Raw genomic sequence first — 18,190 nt, forward strand, 5'->3', positions numbered from 1 at the left:
AAATTCAAGATTACAAGTAATTATGCATAAGTACAACTTATTAAAGCTCGATGTTTGAATTCGTATAAATAACTGCGGATAAACATAATCAAATAGAGAATGAACATATCATTTTAAAATATAAAAAATCTAAAATATAATTAGAATAATTATCGAATTCCAACAAAATAAATAATTATTATCTTTATAAAAAATTATATTATTAAACCAAATATAAATTACTTCGTTATTGTACATAAATTAAATTATAAAAAAATTGGATTAAAAAATTACACAAAAATATGAGGAATTTCAAATAGTTAATTTAATATTAATATCGATATATTTTTTGTCAAATTTTTATGATATCGTCAAACATATATTTTATTCAAAAATAAAAACATTATCGCTTTCTCAAAATCATATAAAGTCATATTATAACATCGACTGAGATAAAGAATAAAATGAAATATTAAAAACACGATGTATCTCGCTGCATTGCGCGAGTACGCTTCTAGTATAATGTAATTAATTTAATACAACCACTTCAAAAATTCCGTTTATGAAAGAGCGTATAGAAAATGTGAAATGATGGAAGCAACGGTCACTTTGGGCCATTTTCAATTCATTAGCAAGAAGTTATTATGATTGTGTTTTGCATATTTTTTTAACCAACGGGAGTAGTAATCCTTGTGTTATGCAATCATGTTTGTCTCTTGTATTCATAATGAATACATACAACACGCTCTTCATAAAACCATATATTCATAGATATATACTTCATAATATCAACCTTAAACTTCAATCAAACATAACCTTGCACCAAGAGTCTAAATTCTTGATATAAAATATCGAATTAAAAGTATTACAACGTTATTAATCAAGGGTGGATCCAACCTTTAAGCATTTTCGTCCAGTCAAAAACTAAAAACCTTTGTTGACTAGTTTAAATTTTCTATTTTCACCCTCGTCTTACGTGGTTTTCCCCAGTTCCATATGATCATATGCTTTCCTCCTCCAAGTTCCATCCAACGTGCCCCTACCCTATTAATTTCCTGGATCTGCCACTGTTCTTAATTTATCTTGTATTGAATTAGTATCATAAATCAAACAATGTCCATTACGCATTATCCGGTGATGATTTAAAAAGTATCAAGGCTATAAATCCATGTTTTGCTTTTTTTCTTATGGTTAAACGTTGACGAAACTTGAGATGAAAGTGATCAGTTAGCTAAATAACTTGGTGAATTTCATGCATACAAACACACACACACACACTCACTCACTGTGACCATGATTTATGAAATATTTTAACACATTGAGATCTCGCAAAACTTTGTATTATATAGATTACCAGTTCTTTTTATGGTTTGGTTTGGATAAGTGGTGTCCAGATAATTTGTCTGTGTGAATAATGGATTAAAATGGTAGATTAGTTAGTTGAAAATATTGAATAGATGAGTAAATTATGATTTTCGTCCATGTGGTTTGTTAATAATTATGTTTGTTTTTGTAAACTGATAAATGTCTGAATTTATTTAAATTGTTTATTTTACCTATTAAAAAATTATAGTGTTGAATTGATAGATTAATTATACAATTTCACATATTATTCATCATCATTATATAATTTACATCTAAATTATATAATTAACATTTTTTTAAATGATCGTATGTCATTGACGAGATTTAACACATTTAAATCATATTAAAATACATCAACCGAGAGACGTGAGGATCGATTTGGTAAGGATCGATTGAGAGAAATGATCGATTAAGGCTAATCGATTGAAAAACGCCGTTGCTGAGGTTTTGGAGAACAATAAGAGTCAAATAAGAGGTTGGTTTATCTCTAACCCAATAAGAGGACAATAAAACATAAGTGAGTCTAAAAAATTGGAAAGAACAAACGGACTGAATGATCCTACCTCTTAACGAATTAAAATTAAGAGGTTGATAAGAGTCCGATACATAACAAATAGTAATACACAATGCACGGAATCAAGCTGACCCAATGCATAAGAGTATGTTTGTCACCCCTAAGCTGTCTAAGGGGTCGTTTACCAAACACTTACTCGGTAAGCGTTTACTGGTAAAATTTAATATTATCATTTACTTATCGAAGTAAGATTTTAGTCTACAAAAACGACATCGTATGCAATAATTTACTCGGTAAGTGCTTACCGTGATAAGAGTCGTCGCCCTCACTTACTGGGTAAGATTTTTGGTCTTTGTCTCGCTCTTACCGGATAAGATTATTGGTTCTTATCATATTCATCCGGTAAGATAATGTGACTTGATAAATGCTTACCTAAATTAGTGTTTGGTAAACGGTCTATAAAGTTAACCGGATCGGATGAGATCAGATAAAAATATATTTTCGTTTTTAAAAAACATTTCGACGTTTTTCACCGGTCCAGGGGGTGCCGGGAAACTGAGTGGGACCCAAAATACCCTGCGCCATCCCACCGTCACACGATCACACACATTCGCCAGCCATTCTCCACTAACGTACTTTTCTACCTACTCGCACTCGTCATCTTCTCCTGCTATGTGAAAACCACACACACTGTTTCTGTGATTCAGATCTACAGACTCAACAATGGCCGTATCCAGAACCTTTCGGAGCTCTCGCACTTCACTTTCTGACCGGAATAATGGTTTTTCCCCTCCATCCACACGACCGCCGGTTGCTGCAACAGGTTTTACATTCAAGCTTTTCGCCTCCGCTCTCTCCGTTGCCGTTTTACTCTTGTTAACCGTTTCCTTCCTTTTCACCTCATCATCTGGCGTCGGTTCATCCGGTCTCGACATCGTAGGCTTTTTTTCCTCTCTATGCGCAATCATCTGATTGTTTGTTTTCGTTATGATATGTTCTTAGTAGTTTAATTTGTTAATTGTGTGTTTATTGTGAACTAGGGTTTTTCTTTTAATTCAAATGGAATTGGAAAATTTAGGAGGTCTGTGCTCGCATTAAAATCCGATCCATTAAAACCTAGATTTGATCAAATCCGAAAGCAAGCAGATGATCACAGGTCGCTTGCTCTCGCTTACGCTGCCTATGCTCGTAAGCTCAAGCTCGAGAATTCTAAGCTCGTTAGGGTTTTTGCGGACCTTTCACGCAGCTATACGGATCTCATACCGAAACCTGCTTACGCGGCATTGTTCGACTCTAATGCGGAATCAATCGACGAAGTGACGCTTCGGCAGTTTGAGAAGGAGGTGAAAGAGCGGATTAAGGTGACCAGACAAGTGATTGCTGAAGCCAAAGAGTCGTTCGACAATCAGCTTAAGATTCAGAAGCTGAAAGATACGATTTTTTCTGTCAATGAGCAATTGACCAAGGCGAAGAAGCAAGGTGCGTTTTCTAGCTTGATTGCGGCGAAATCAATACCAAAGAGCTTGCATTGCGTTGCAATGAGGTTGATGGAAGAGAGAATTGCACATCCGGAGAAGTATTCCGATGAAGGCAAACCACGTCCTGCAGAATTTGATGATCCTAAGCTTTACCACTATGCTATATTTTCTGATAATGTTGTTGCTGCTTCGGTCGTGGTCAATTCAGCTGTTAAGAACACAAAAGAGCCATGGAAGCATGTTTTCCATGTCGTGACTGATAAGATGAATCTTGGAGCAATGCAGGTTATGTTCAAGATGAAAGAATATAATGGTGCTCATATTGAAATTAAAGCAGTTGAGGATTACAAGTTTCTAAACTCTTCATATGTTCCGGTGCTGAAGCAGCTCGAATCTGCAAATTTGCAGAGGTTTTACTTTGAGAATAAGCTTGAGAATGCCACAAAGGACACAACCAATATGAAGTTCAGGAACCCTAAGTATCTGTCAATATTGAATCATCTGAGGTTCTACCTACCAGAGATGTACCCCACGTTGCACAGGGTTTTGTTCTTGGACGATGATATAATTGTTCAGAAGGATTTGACAGGGCTTTGGAAGATAGATATGGATGGGAAGGTAAATGGAGCTGTTGAGACGTGTTTCGGGTCGTTTCACCGGTATTCACAATACATGAATTTCTCTCATCCTTTGATCAAGGAGAAGTTCAATCCCAAGGCATGTGCCTGGGCTTATGGGATGAACTTCTTTGATTTGGATGCTTGGAGGAGAGAAAAGTGCACCGAGGAGTACCATTATTGGCAAAATCTGGTAAGATTTTACATCCTTTTGCAACTATTCTGGACTGTTAACTTCTATGTATGTATTCTCCACTGGAACATGTTAGATTTATATTTCAGCGTATGTGGTATTCAAAGACACTCTAACAGTGTTTGCTTAGTTCCACCCATGTCTTGTGTGGAAGGCGGACTTTACAATGTGGACCTTAAGATATCGGCAATTTGGCATATTTTTTTGCACAAAACTCATCATTAAGAATTGACACCAAATTAAGTTGATAAAGGCTGAAGGCACACTTAAGCGCAAAGGGGTTCTGGGGCGCAGGCATGAGGCGCAGGCCTCAGGAATGCGAGGCGCATCTTATCAATATAGATATATACATGCACACACAGAGTTACACACAACTGAAATATGCAGCAAGTACAAGCCTCCAATGCCGCAACCAACAGTAATTCGATAGAGGCAAAAGGGAGGAGAAGGGTTTAAAGCGTGAGTTGTGAAAGATGTAAGGTCTGGGTATTCATAGAGAAGGAAGCTTGAAGTTCCAAGGAATGGGTATTTAGTATTAGGTCTTTTACTTATGTCATCTATTTAGTAACTTCTTCTAAGAAGTCAGGAGATGAGAGGATGAGAAAGCATATTTAATATTAGGGTTTGACTAGGTATCTAATAACTCTATGAGGGGCGCCTAGGCCCAACGCCTTAGTGAGCCCAGTGAATACACTGAGCCTCGACTTCATAAAAGCCCAAGACCGTGAGCCTTATGAGCCTCAAGCATGCTTTTAACAACTATGCTTGCAACTTGCAAGGATTTTGTACTATGTTTTGTGTCTTATGATGTTAATAAGCATTTTCTTGCAATGATTTGCGTTCCTCAACCAAGTATGGTGATTTGTTTTGCAGAATGAGAACCGGACTTTGTGGAAATTGGGAACACTGCCGCCAGGTTTGATCACATTTTACTCCACAACTAAACCATTAGAGAAATCCTGGCATGTTCTGGGGCTTGGCTATAATCCAAGCATAAGCATGGAAGAGATCCGTAATGCTGCAGTTGTGCATTTCAATGGAAATATGAAACCTTGGCTTGACATTGCTATGAACCAGTTTCGCCCACTTTGGACAAAATATGTGGACTATGATATGGAGTTTGTCCAGGCCTGCAATTTTGGTCATTAAACCAATGGCAATTATTGAAACCCTTTTATTAGGGTTAATCAATACTAGTCATAGTGGGTCCATTTATGAAACTTGACATGTTAACTGATACTAAAAGAGTTGATGATTCAAAGCATGGCATCATCTGTTTCTTCTATAGTGTAGAATGTAGTTTTGAAGTGTTTATAGTGTTCATAGTTGGATCATATTGGTTTATTAGATTACTTGTTATTTAGAATAATTATGGAATAGAGAGTTTGTTATTAAAACAGTTTCATCAAAAATGGCACTACTGCTTTATCATTATTATAACCGTATTAACTTTATTGTCTCTCGTCGTAGTTGGCATAATTCTTAGTTTTACCCTTTCTTATTTTGATTTCATCACATTCTCTTCTCTTTGTTTCTGAAGCCATCTAAAACATCTTTATTTGTTTATGTTCATAGGACTGCCATAACCCTTTTTCCGTATAGGCATTGCTGAAAGGATGACACAAATTCTAAGGCATATTTCTCGGGACGAAGGATCGTGTGAGAAGGGAAGTTATGGTGAGAAGCGTAAGAAGAGATCCGAACCCTTTATCACTTTTAATCTCATGCCCACTCATGAATTGCGCTTTAGAAGGGAATTGATCCGGTGCATCTCGTTGCACCTCATTAGTGTTGACATTCAATTAGGATTAATCCAAGGGTGGAGATCTCTTCTTATACTTCTCAGCATAACTTCCCTTCTCACCGGAACCCAATCCTATTTCTCCATCATGGTTATGCAATTGATAATAGTTGAGATATTTTGATCACAATGATTATGAGAAAGGATTTGGTTCTTTATGGGCCTTTGAACCATTATGTGAATTAGGCTCGATGATCCCCAATCCTGCATATGGTATGAGTTCTAATTATGAATTTCTCTCTTATGAGTTTTATATAGTTTCTAAATGTTGTCATCAAGCTTTTGTGTTAGTAATCTTGCTAACCGATCTACATGCCATCATAAGAGTTCTCATGGAACAGAAAATGCAGATGCATGATTCGGTCATACCATTTGCGTAGATTTATCTCGGGTGCAAACGTGAACGCACAGCATTGGAGTTCCATCAAAAAGCTTGATATTGCAAGTTGAAGACTTGAAAGCCTTGCCATATATGATATATGATAACCACTTTTACCGAGGTATGCAAACTCTTTATTAGCATTAGCAGCCTACAATCCCATTGTTATTTCTTTTGAATAGAAGGCCATGTGTGCTTTGGGTCCCTTGGATAAATGACCTTAAACGAGTTTTTACTTACGAACAAGACCTAAATTTTTTCTAGCTCAATGACCTTGATCAGATCTGCCCCTTGGTTCAAAACAGTCTTCTCCCGTAAAGCTGTAGAAATACAATAGAGGTAATAATTCTTAAATCCAGTTTTTTGAGAAGATCATTCAGCTAAATAGCCCTACACATTTTAGACCACAGCACCTACTACCTAGGCACAATTCACAGGTTAAAAACAGTTTCCTGTGTGTTAACCTTGTAGACATCCTGGCCTTCCCACTTTAGTGGTGGTGTGTTGCACGAACTGTTAGGATCATCAGGTCTTTTGTTAAACGCTTACCAGGGCACTTGCTGCAGAAGTCATCGTCCTCACTTACTTTGTCGGGTAAACGTCTTGTACCCGGTAATTGTAAGCTCTTACAGGGTGATAGTTTTTTTTTTTTTTGCTATATAATATTTATATACGGCAAATAGAACAAATAAACTCACACACCCTCCTCACATTTGGTGGTTTGAACCCTTGGCCTCCTCACATTTGATGAGTTTGAACACTTACCCTATAAGTACTGACCGGTAAAATTCAACACTGTCACTTATTTATTATGTAGGATTTTAGTCTACCAAATTTACCGGTGAACACTAACTGTTGTATGAGTCGTGGCTCTCACTTACCGGGTAAGATTCTTGGTCCTTTCGCTCTTACCGGTTAAGAATATACCATATTTATTCGGTAAAGTAATGTGACTTGGTAAGTGCTTACCTGGATAAATGTTTGATAAACGGCCCTTGAAGAAAATTATTTGATAATATAAGGCATCTACTCTTAGTTGAAAACATGTATAACTGGTCCTTTTTCAATGCATTAAGCCTATATTTCTTAGACTGGAAATATGTTCTTTGGGTTGTTTACTAAATGCTTCTGAGTAAGCGCTTACCTATGTAACTTATTTTACCGATTGAGCATGAGATGGACCAAGACTCTTACCCGGTAAGAGGCATAACAAGGACCGATAGTCTTACCCAGTAAGTAAGGAAAAAGACGTTTACCCGGTAAGCGAGAAAAAAAGGAATCTACCCGGTAAGTGCTTACTGGGTTTAAGACGTTTACCAAACAATTCATTTTGATGGCCGAGAATGTTACAAGATAAAAAATGGTCATTTGTAACTGATTTGTAGATATTTCAAAATACGCAAAATCAAAAAGACCAAAGGGCCGTTTACTAAACGCTTACCCGGTAAGTACTTACTGGGTAATTTTCCTCACCGGATGAACATGACAAGAGCCAAGAATCTTACCCGGTAAGAACGATGATAAGGATGGAGAGTCTTACCCGGTAAGTGAGGGTGACGATTCTTACCCAGTAAGCATTTACCAGGTAAATTGTTGCATATGATACGTTTTGATATACTATAATCTTACGCGATAAAATAAAGTATAGTGTTGACTCATAATGTTAAGCACTTACCGGATAAGCATTTAGGTAAACGGCCCCTAAAATTTGTAACATTTATTTGTAGCATTTGTAACCTTTACATGATTTGTATTTAATTCGTCATCCATTTTTTCAATATTATAAAATCCAATATGGTTAAAAAGCAAAAACTTTAAAGTAGAAAATAACAAAACCTTAAACTTCCTAATTCGATTCTAGAATTTTCGACTCCATTTACTATTTTTCCATTAATGATTTTCATATTATATGTTAATATTATACCAATATAAATATCTGTTTGTGTTTATTTAGTATCTGTGTACGACATTCTGTAAGAAAATTACCATAATATGGGAGTAATTGCTTAATTGATTAAAATACTTAATTGATGGAATAATTGGATGAATACATTCAATTACTAGTAGTAACTATTCAAAATTAATTGAATTGATTAGCAAAATCAAACATCAAATAAAATATTAAATTTTATCGATTTGTATAAATTTTTTGACCCATGATCACTCCTAATTTGCATGGAACATACCTATATATGGGATACTGACAAACATAACCTATAAAACATTTTGAAATTTATGCTTTTACCTTAAACTATAAATTTATCTAAAAATAATCATATGTTACCCTTTAAGCACCGCCCCTGTGTAGAGAGACCAATTTGCAAGAAAGAAAATGTGATTGACCAATGGAGACTACCTAGCCGACAAAATCTGATCCCCTTCCTACGCACCGGCCGGTGCGTAAGGGGCCCACCACTCGATCAATTTTGCCCCCTCTTTTCAATATAAAATACCATTCAATTTTATTCCTAGTACAATATTATTTATTTTCCTCCTATCCAATAAAACGTTATTCAATTTTGTTTTTTTCCTTATCAACCTTACTATATAAACAATTCAAATTTCATATTACCAAAACTAAACTAACACTTTAATCTCCATTAACAACATTTAATTGTTTACATCATTGTAAGTTTACTTAATTTGAATTTTTATATAATTTTATTTTTATAATGTATTAGTTTTAATATAATCTCGTTTTTATACTTTGATTTTTTATATAATCTTGTTTTTATACTTTGATTTTTTATATAATCTCATTTTGATAATATATTAATTTTAATATAATCTTGCTTTTACATTTAATCTCATTTCTACAATGTATTTTTTTAATATAATATTGTTTTTACAATGTATTTTTGTCTGATGCTGTGTAACCTCTTTATCTTATATCTATCAGGAGAATTATTGTGAAACATTTTAACATAAAATCAAATATTAAAATTTCAAATACAATTTTGAGAATATTACGGAAGTCAAAAAACCGACTAGAAATGTTTAATAAATGAACATAAACACGATCACGAATGAACAGATCATTTGACTCGTTTTATTTTGTTTATTTATCATTCGTGTTTGTTCAATTGGTTTATAATCTCTCTGAGGATACGTAATTGGTAAACAAAAATGAAATATTAGAATTTAAGACGCAAGATTTTTACCCGGCTATTGACTCCTTACGAGTAAAAAACTTCCCAACTCATCATCAAAATTCCATACTTACAATTGGGTAAAATAACCTTTAAGAGATCAATCAAGTATCTAAGAACATTTACGACACGCCATATGCTCCCAATATCAGTGATCATGGAGTAAAAGAAAATACACATTTTGTGAAAAAGAAAACCCGAAATCTCTGTTAGATGCAATAACCACCGGTAAAAAGGTAGCAGCTGAAAAAGATCCGAAATCTTGAAGTCAAGCAAAAGCAGTTGGAAATATGGTGATGTGCTTCAATGGATGAATGATATCGACACCACCCGCATGCTCCACGAACCCAGCCGGTGAGAACGACTGTCCATGACATACGCACACAATACTAACTTCATTTTTTGTGTATCTGTATAAGAACCCGCTAACCGTTTTCCCGTTTGGTCCGTTTCCGGTGGTTGAGACACATGGCATTCGGGATAGGAACGAGGCCTGTTGCGTTGCAAAGTCGAGCTTGGAAGGTGGGTTCGAGATATTTGAGCCGGGTAGGTTGGATTGGTCATTTGGTTTCAATGGACCCGGCTCGCATACGGTCGAGTCTGTCAACTTGTTGGTTGAGACCGTTGGTTTGGAGGAATCAGATGGGTCACTTGCAACTGAAGTATTTGGCAGTTGTTGGTCCAACTGAGAGTTGCTCGAGTTGCTTCTGCTATCATCTGTAGCACCACCTACAACCACCACAAAACACCGTTGGTATGGTAGACATGATGAGACATAACTGTTCAAAAACCTGAACGGACCTGAGTGGACAATAGTGTCCTTTTTCTAACCCACCAAAATAGATTAAACACGTAGAGATAAAGACAAATTAGTCAACTACTGAGAACATCTGCAACAAATTCTTAAAGTTTCTTAATACATACATACATATATATATATGTATATATATATACAATTGGGATCACGTGAGACCAGCCTGTTTTCGTGAGGCCCGTTTTATCATTTTTTTACACTTGAACAACAAAATGCTGTGAAGGTAATTTTTACGGTGTTTTTGCTGTGAAGGTTCGACTTTTTTAAACCTTCACAACAAAACGTGTTTTTGCTGTGAAGTTTCAAGTGTAAAAATGTAGCTCACGGTTCTTACAAAAATAGATTGGTCTCACATAAACCCAACCCGATATATATATATATATATATATATATATATATATATATATATATAGACTTGGGATCATGTGAGGCCAAAGGTTTTTCGTAAGACCAATTCTCAATTCTTGGATTAGATTTATGAACATTCATAATCACAAAATTGTCACAAGACTTTTAAATAATCACAAAATTACCACCGTACAGCTTTAGACCATTAAATCAACTTATAAAATTGATCAAATGAATATAAATTAGGATCTCACGAAAAACCTTTGGTCCCACATGAACTCAACCCTATATATATATATATATATATATATATATANTATATATATATATATATATATATATATATATATATATATATATATATATATATATATATATATATTATACATTATTAATAGGGTCGCAGATTATAAATTCGGGGATTTCCATCTCGACTCGATCCTTTTCCTAATCAGCAACAATATCTCAGTAACATGTTGTAATCCCGTATTAATTTGTGGGAAAATTGAAGAAAATAGCGATTTGCAGGGAACAAATTCTGCAAATGGGTGAAAAGTGAGTGTTCTTTTGTATTTTAGCTCATACACGCGGAGGTGATATTTTTGAAATTTCGGAGAAAAATGGCGATTTCTATTAATTTCTGTGTAGGTAGAAAAAGGGGGGTTGTTACCTTGGCGAGAGGAGCATTGGCTATCGGAAAACGCAGAGGAACCACATCCGCCGGAACCGCTTGAATTTACATTACCATTCCGTCGTCCATTGCCTTCTATCTCATCTTCAATAGCTTTCAGATTCCTACTCCCCTGATACGGCCTAAAACTCCGGCATACTGTCGGCCGGAAAACAGAACTCTTCGTATTTACACTCTCGTCAATCCGTCGAACAACTTGACCTTCACCTCCGCTGGTGACCTGCATCACGTTATGATTTACGAATCCATTCGTCAACGGCGCCGCCGCTGGAATCAAACCGATATTTTCCGGTAAGTTTCCGATCCGCTCTTTTTTACGTGCAGGTTCAATCTCCAAAACCTCATCCAACCACTCTTTGCTCTCCACAAATGGACCACTGACTGAACCACACGAACCAAAACCTACCGATTTCTTCAACTTCTCTTCCCTCTTCCTCCGCAATTCCCGTCGCCGGAAAGCTTGAATCTCACGCTTCGATTGAACATTCAAAGCCTCCACCGCCACCGCCGGAACCTCCTTTTCCACCGATTCACGTCCATTATTACCATTCGTTTTCCCAAAAATTCCTCCAATCGACAACTCCAAAACCAGTTCATTTTCCTCCGCATTTTCGTCAACGATTCCAACGCTTTTCGTCTCCAACATGCTCATGTCCTTCGCCATTAAAATCACCAAAATAAAAAAAGCTCTCCAATTCCGTTTCGAAAATCCGATTGAAACTAGGGTTTTTTCGCATTTGAAAAGGGGGGGAATGTTTTAAAGCGAGGGAAAAACCATGGAGGGAAAGGAAAATGACACGTAAGATTTTAGTTATATTCTGTAACGCGATAATGGCGGGGTATGGAGTCCCATGATAGCAAAAGTTGGCACGTGGCGAGTAATGAGGAAATCGAGATCTGCGGATGAGTGCATGAGTGACACGTGGTGATTTTATGTTTAGAATGGTGGTGCTATTTCTTGTTGTTGATGGAATCTTCGCCGTTAGTTTTTTGGTGGGCCAGCGTAATGATGACACGTAACGTGTAGGATAGCATGTCTGTATCGGGAAGGTGACACGTGGCAAAGAGTCTGAGAAAGCGTAGGGGTAGGATAAAACATACGGATACGAGGTGCTTTACAGGCGTGTGTGATAAGACGTGTCGACGTAGCTCTTTTGTAAAGCAACCATGCACGTGGATGGCATGCATGGTCGGCTTGTTATTTAAATGTTAGACTTATATTACAATTTTCCTTTTCTTTTTAATATTTTTAATATGACAAAATTACTCGATATTATCAGTGTTTTAAAAAGACTTTGTTGTAAATATCTGATCGTATTAATAAAATACTTTATAGGATTTATGTTTATCAGACAAAACCAAAAAATATCATATCTAAAAGTGTTACAGTAGATTTATATGACATTTTTTGGCGTTTCAACAAGTTTTCTAAAACACTTTTAATATAAAATGTCGTATTAGCTACTTTATTTGATTCGAAAAAGTGTCCTACAAAAAGATGATTTTATAGGACGTTTCTCAAAAATGTGTTATAAATTCGTTAATACGACATTTTAAATAAGCAATTTATAGTTTGGTCTAATAAAGTTTTGTTTTATAAAGTATTCTATTAGAATGTTTACACATTTCAGATAAGGATGATGATTTATCCCGATCCAATGGAGAACCTGAATCACCCAACCCGAACTGGGATGGGGGTCTTGGGGCTAGGGCCGGAGATCTCCAATAGACTCAAATCGGGATGGCTGGCTTCTACTCGTAATTCAGATACCACTGTCATCATAATAAACTGAAGTGTTAGAATTAGGACACAAGGTGTCTTCAAACCAAGGCAAACCAAAGAGGCTGGAGTACTGTGTATATCCCCCCTCCCCGGTCGGATGTTGGGAGGGGGGATAAGGATGCACGTAGACATCACCTCTATCCGCACAAATAGCGATGTTTTGGTAAGACCTCCGGCTCGCAAAATAAAAACTAAAAGAACAAAAATTATATCAATATGTTAATGATCAGGTGTATGAATCGGCTGGAGCGTATATGTTCTTATTAGGAAGCAGCTACTTATGGCTGCCAACGGTGTTGCTAGTAGAGTCGGTTCAAACATTCATCTTGGCAGACTTCTGTTATTACTACGTTAAGAGGTAAACTCATGTACCCAAATGCTATCGTATTTCAGGTTTTAACGATTATTATTCTTCATCAAATTGGTAGATGTAATAGTAACTTTGTGTTTTATATGACATTGTTGTGAACGGTCAACTTCTAGTTAATCTGCCACCGGTCTAGCAAAACTTTGGCATGCATGTCTAAGGTCTAAGTCCTGTGGATTAAAAATGTACATTTAGTTTACACGTTTTTTATGGGTGGTGTAGTTAAATCAGAATATTCTGACTTTTATCATCCTATTCTGATCAAATTAAATCGTAATTCGAATAAAATACATGAAGAGATGTGGATATGCCATTAAAATTCAAAGTCACAAAAAGTAAAATAAAATTTGATGCTTATATATATATATATATATATATATGAATTAATCATTTAAAAATCTCATATATTATGATAACTGTGAGAATTATTATCTTAAGGTATTGTTTCACATGATCTTTTTCATCTAAGGCGAAAATTTAATATATTGGTTAACGTATATTTGTTTCGCAATGTGTTTGTTTGATATGCATTCGATCGACAATGTGAACTTTTTAGTTGTAGTTTTTGTTTCATAACATATAAAAATGTTTTACATTGTGAAACAAATATATGTTATTCAATACATTAAATCTAAGCGGTGGGCAGAAAAAATCATGTGAAATAGAACATGTTGCACTGGTTTTCAAAGTTATCACAATTTTATTGGTTTTCAGATGAAACTCATTTACATATATATGTTAGAAATCTTTGCTTGGAATCCACTGAAAGTCGTTTATCACTTTCAGATTGAAGTATTTCGACGGTACAATCGAAATCTCAATCGGATGAAATTCAGTGATTGACAGAACTTCGAATCCAAAATTGTTTTGAAATCTGTGTACCTTACTCTCTCCACGAAAATTGACCAATTAGAATTGGAAAAACATGCGAAAACTGTCAAAACTGCAGTTTTTTGCACCCAAAACCGGGTTTAAAAAACCGTGTGAAATATGTGTACCTTACTCTGCCCCTTGGCCATGGGGGAACTGCCCCCGGACCCCCATCGTTTAGGGGCTTTCTCCCCTAAATCAGAATAAATTCAAACAAGTGTGCACTCCGCACCTTTCTTACTTGTTCGATATTTATCATGATTACATTGGTCAATAAATGAATTCCATTACACTTAAATGATATTAGTGATACAAATCACCAACAATATATATATAGAGAGGAGCGATCAAATGAAAACCACCATCATTTGTAAAAACTGTACAAATCATTCTCATACGTCGATTTCATTGTTTAATCTTATGAAATTTTTTCATGAAATTGTTTAATCTTGTGAAATTGTTTCATATAATACTTTTTTTTGATGAATTTGTTTCATATATGGTTATGAAATTGTTTCATATAATATTTTTTTTTGATGAATTTGTTTCATATATGGTTATGAAATTGTTTCATATGATATATAATGAAATTTTAATGAAACTGTTTCATGTATTTCTCTAAAGTTAAAATAATGATGATGATAATATCCATGATTAACACTCTCTACAATAAAAATGGTTAATCAACCTCTCATAATTATAAAAAAATGAACAAAATAAAAAATTATTATTGATTGAATGAGGTTTTCACGGTTTTTACAAATTAAGAGGTTTTTATTTGAACGTTCCCCTATATATATATATATATATATATATATATATATATATATGACCTTAGTCCTTAGAAAAAGTTTGTTATGGGTATATAGTACCGGTTATTCTAGATGTTCATCAGGTATTAGAAAATTTATACCCGTACCTTATTAGATATTTATTTAAATACAGATTTAATTTTGAACGATTTATAACAGATAGACCATTGAGAGAAACAACCCCCGTCTATTAATCCAGCACCGATTTGGTTCAATAAAAATTCCATCGTTTGTGTACTGTAGGTTATCATGAAAACCGATGGACCCAAGTTTTTTGACCGGGATATATATATACTTACATTAACTAAGTTTCAGAAATAGTCTTAGCTTGGTTTTAGAAAAATTGAAGAGGTTATGAGATTTGTTTATGCAAACAGTACCATCAAGCTCAAACCAGTATCATATATATAGTCAAACAAGCAAGTGTAGTTCGCCTCCTTTGGATGGAAAGTTTTAGGGTTTTAATTTAACATGGTAGTTTACTAATTTAAATCTCGTCTCATTTTCTTGATTTTTGTTCCATCTATTCTCATGGAACAGAAAAAATTCATTTTTGTCCTACTCATACTCAAATTCTGTCTTATCTCAGTTTAATGTCGTACCAAACAGATAAAACACCAAGTTTTTATACTGTTTAGTACCGTTCAGTACAGAAACCCCCCCAAAACATCAGACTTCAATGGAAAAACCAAGTTATTGCAACATGACACAAAGATTTTCTAAGTTGAAAGTGACAACAAATTCAAAAATTCAGCAATACAACTTTTGATTTGTACAAGATCACCCTACAAATTATAAAAAACAACATTCAAAAATCAGAAACAAGCTAAGTTTTCCCTGGCCTTGATTGACACATCTCATCAGAATGAGATGATAAAAAGCCGAGAATCTTCGGTTTAGCAACAACACCACCCACCAAAAACGTGTAAACTAAATGTACATTTTTAATCCACGGGACTTAGACCTCAGACATCCATGCCAAAGTTTTGCTAGACCGGTGGCAGACTAACTAGAAGTTCACCGTTCACAACACTGCAATATAAAACACAAAGTTACTGTTACATCTAACGATTTGATGAAGAATAATAACCGTTAAAACTTGAAATATGGCGGCATTTGGGTACACGATTTTACCTCTTAACGTAGTAATAACAGAAGTCTGCCAAGATGAATGTTTGAACCGACTCTGCTAGCAACACCATTGGCAGCCATAAGTAGCCGCTTCCTAATAAGAACAGATATGCTCCAGCCGATTCATACACCTGATCATTAACACACCGATATAATTATTGTTCTTTTAGTTATTGTTTTGCGAGCCGGAGGTCTTCATGAAAACAACATCTCTATTTGTAAGGGTAGAGGCGATGTCTGTGTGCATCCTTACCTCCCCCCTCAAAAAAAAAAAAAAAAAAAAAAAACACCCCGCATAGGGGGGGGGTTATGGCCAGTACTCACAGTCTCCACCTTTGGTTTGAAGACAAAAAAGAATCCTTGTCCCCCAATTCCAACACAACAATTTATTATGATGAGAGTGGTACCCCGATTACGAGTAGAGTCCAGTCTTTCAAGACATGAGGCAGGGACAGGAGGTCAAGAGTTCAAACCTCACCGTAGTCCAAAAGTCAGACTTGTGTGTGGGTATTTGTTGCGTATCTAAATACTGTATACATAAAAAAAGATGTCTTCTGGAGGACGGATTTGTTGCTGGCACATGATATTTAGAACAAATGTTGCAATATCCATGGTGGAGGAAATCTATTAAAGTCACACACACACACACACACAGAGGAAGTTTCAGGGGTAAACCCCCCAAAAAAGGAAAAACTGAGGAACACTCTGGTAATTATTCATCTGTATGTACGATATGCACATGTGCATACCAGACAAATTCCTTCAAATTACTTGTATGCAGATGTCTATACCCTCCAGATAAATAATTACCAGAGTGTTTCTTATCCCCCCATAACCTGACCATATACATACGTATATATATATATATATATATATATATATATATTTGTGTATGCATATTCCAACTAGCAATGGCTTTATGTGCACTTAACCATATGTTACAAAGTAAAAACTGACCTGGATGATCCAGTGAGCACATCCCAAAAATCTTGCAACTCCCAGTGCAAACACGTAATGGGCGGTAGATGGTTCAATCATCTACATTTTGCATAAATCTCGACTCATTAATCATTTCCTTTTCTGATTTACGTTATTTAAGAGGGTATGCAGTTTATTCATAAAAATGCAAACCTTTGTTTTCTGCATAAAAAGAAGCTGAGGAAGAACTGCAATTGCTTCCAAGTACACGCAGAATGCCCACATAACTTTGCTCAGGTGAGAATGATAAGTATGCGGGTAAATAAACAGAGCAAGAATAGCACAGGGCACCACCTATAGTGAAAGACCAGAAGAAATAAGGAAAGTAATCATTAGGGCAGAAAAAAGCATTTAAACTTAGGCACTATAAGCTGTATTATATCGTTAGTTTGACTGCAAACATAAATCAAACAAGCAGATGATAAGCTAGAAGCGATTGAAAATAGTTTGGTTCACCTATGCCCACGTTATAACTCAATCTACCCCGATCTTCATGTGAAACTAGTTGGATTACGCTAAGTTGGCAAAATCTTGGTAGACCAGTTATTAAATTTATATTCAAGCCAACATGAATTAGTCACTATGTTCTTAAATTCGGCCTTCTGAATCCATCTTAATGCATATATGATGGCATCCATCCAAACTTGTAACAGGATTCTTATGTCTATAAATGTTAAAATTAGTATAATGAATGGTATGAGCTACCATATATGCATATAACAACTGTCTAGAGGTAATTGAAGGTTCTCTTAGATGCACGAAGGACTAATAGATTGATACAATCTTAGTTTTCATGCTAAAAATAATTTCAATTATCAACTACCCATAAGGTATAAAAGCATTACAATAAACAAGGAACCCATATCAACTCTAACATGCGATGTGATCACGCAAGAAAAGAGAAAACAAATATAAACCAAA

At 35.3% G+C, this 18,190-nt stretch overlaps 3 protein-coding genes across 3 annotated transcripts in view; 1 reads left to right on the forward strand and 2 right to left on the reverse strand.

Annotated features, from left to right (window-relative positions):
- Positions 1 to 2,556: 2,556 nt before the first annotated feature.
- On the forward strand, positions 2,557 to 5,577 carry LOC112518685 (galacturonosyltransferase 8-like). The gene is made up of 3 exons (XM_025126464.1): positions 2,557 to 2,794; positions 2,899 to 4,146; positions 5,020 to 5,577. Exons 1-3 carry the CDS (start codon positions 2,582 to 2,584, stop codon positions 5,293 to 5,295), a joined length of 1,737 nt encoding a protein of 578 aa, XP_024982232.1. The 5' UTR covers positions 2,557 to 2,581; the 3' UTR covers positions 5,296 to 5,577.
- A 3,947-nt stretch (positions 5,578 to 9,524) lies between these two features.
- Positions 9,525 to 12,077, reverse strand: LOC112518547 (ninja-family protein MODD). The gene is made up of 2 exons (XM_025126280.1): positions 11,308 to 12,077; positions 9,525 to 10,204 (listed from the first exon to the last, which is right to left on the reverse strand). Exons 1-2 carry the CDS (start codon positions 11,990 to 11,992, stop codon positions 9,744 to 9,746), a joined length of 1,146 nt encoding a protein of 381 aa, XP_024982048.1. The 5' UTR covers positions 11,993 to 12,077; the 3' UTR covers positions 9,525 to 9,743.
- Positions 12,078 to 15,840: 3,763 nt separating this feature from the next.
- LOC112518088 (putative ER lumen protein-retaining receptor C28H8.4) overlaps positions 15,841 to 18,190 on the reverse strand; it is a 3,960-nt gene continuing 1,610 nt past the window's right edge. Inside the window, exons 3-6 of the mRNA XM_025125654.1 lie at positions 17,423 to 17,563; positions 17,249 to 17,329; positions 16,295 to 16,422; positions 15,841 to 16,192 (exon numbers count right to left, since the gene is read on the reverse strand). Of these exons, the coding sequence (XP_024981422.1) occupies positions 16,150 to 16,192; positions 16,295 to 16,422; positions 17,249 to 17,329; positions 17,423 to 17,563 (393 nt within the window). The 3' untranslated portion in view covers positions 15,841 to 16,149. The remainder of the gene's footprint in view (positions 16,193 to 16,294; positions 16,423 to 17,248; positions 17,330 to 17,422; positions 17,564 to 18,190) is intronic.

The sequence above is a fragment of the Cynara cardunculus genome (assembly GCF_001531365.2).
Source record: "Cynara cardunculus var. scolymus isolate 2C chromosome LG 9, CcrdV1, whole genome shotgun sequence".
NCBI classification, from domain to species: Eukaryota; Viridiplantae; Streptophyta; class Magnoliopsida; order Asterales; family Asteraceae; genus Cynara; species Cynara cardunculus.

What these genes read in the sequence shown, in the direction of transcription:
- LOC112518685 (XM_025126464.1), top strand. Translation starts at nt 2,582, where the DNA reads ATGGCCGTATCCAGAACCTTTCGGAGCTCTCGCACTTCACTTTCTGAC. An exon ending in GTTCATCCGGTCTCGACATC is followed by an intron (nt 2,795 to 2,898) that starts GTAGGCTTTTTT and finishes ATTGTGAACTAG; the next exon opens with GGTTTTTCTTTTAATTCAAA. An exon ending in ACCATTATTGGCAAAATCTG is followed by an intron (nt 4,147 to 5,019) that starts GTAAGATTTTAC and finishes TTTGTTTTGCAG; the next exon opens with AATGAGAACCGGACTTTGTG.
- LOC112518547 (XM_025126280.1), bottom strand. Translation starts at nt 11,992, where the DNA reads ATGGCGAAGGACATGAGCATGTTGGAGACGAAAAGCGTTGGAATCGTT. An exon ending in CCAATGCTCCTCTCGCCAAG is followed by an intron (nt 10,205 to 11,307) that starts GTAACAACCCCC and finishes TGGTGGTTGTAG; the next exon opens with GTGGTGCTACAGATGATAGC.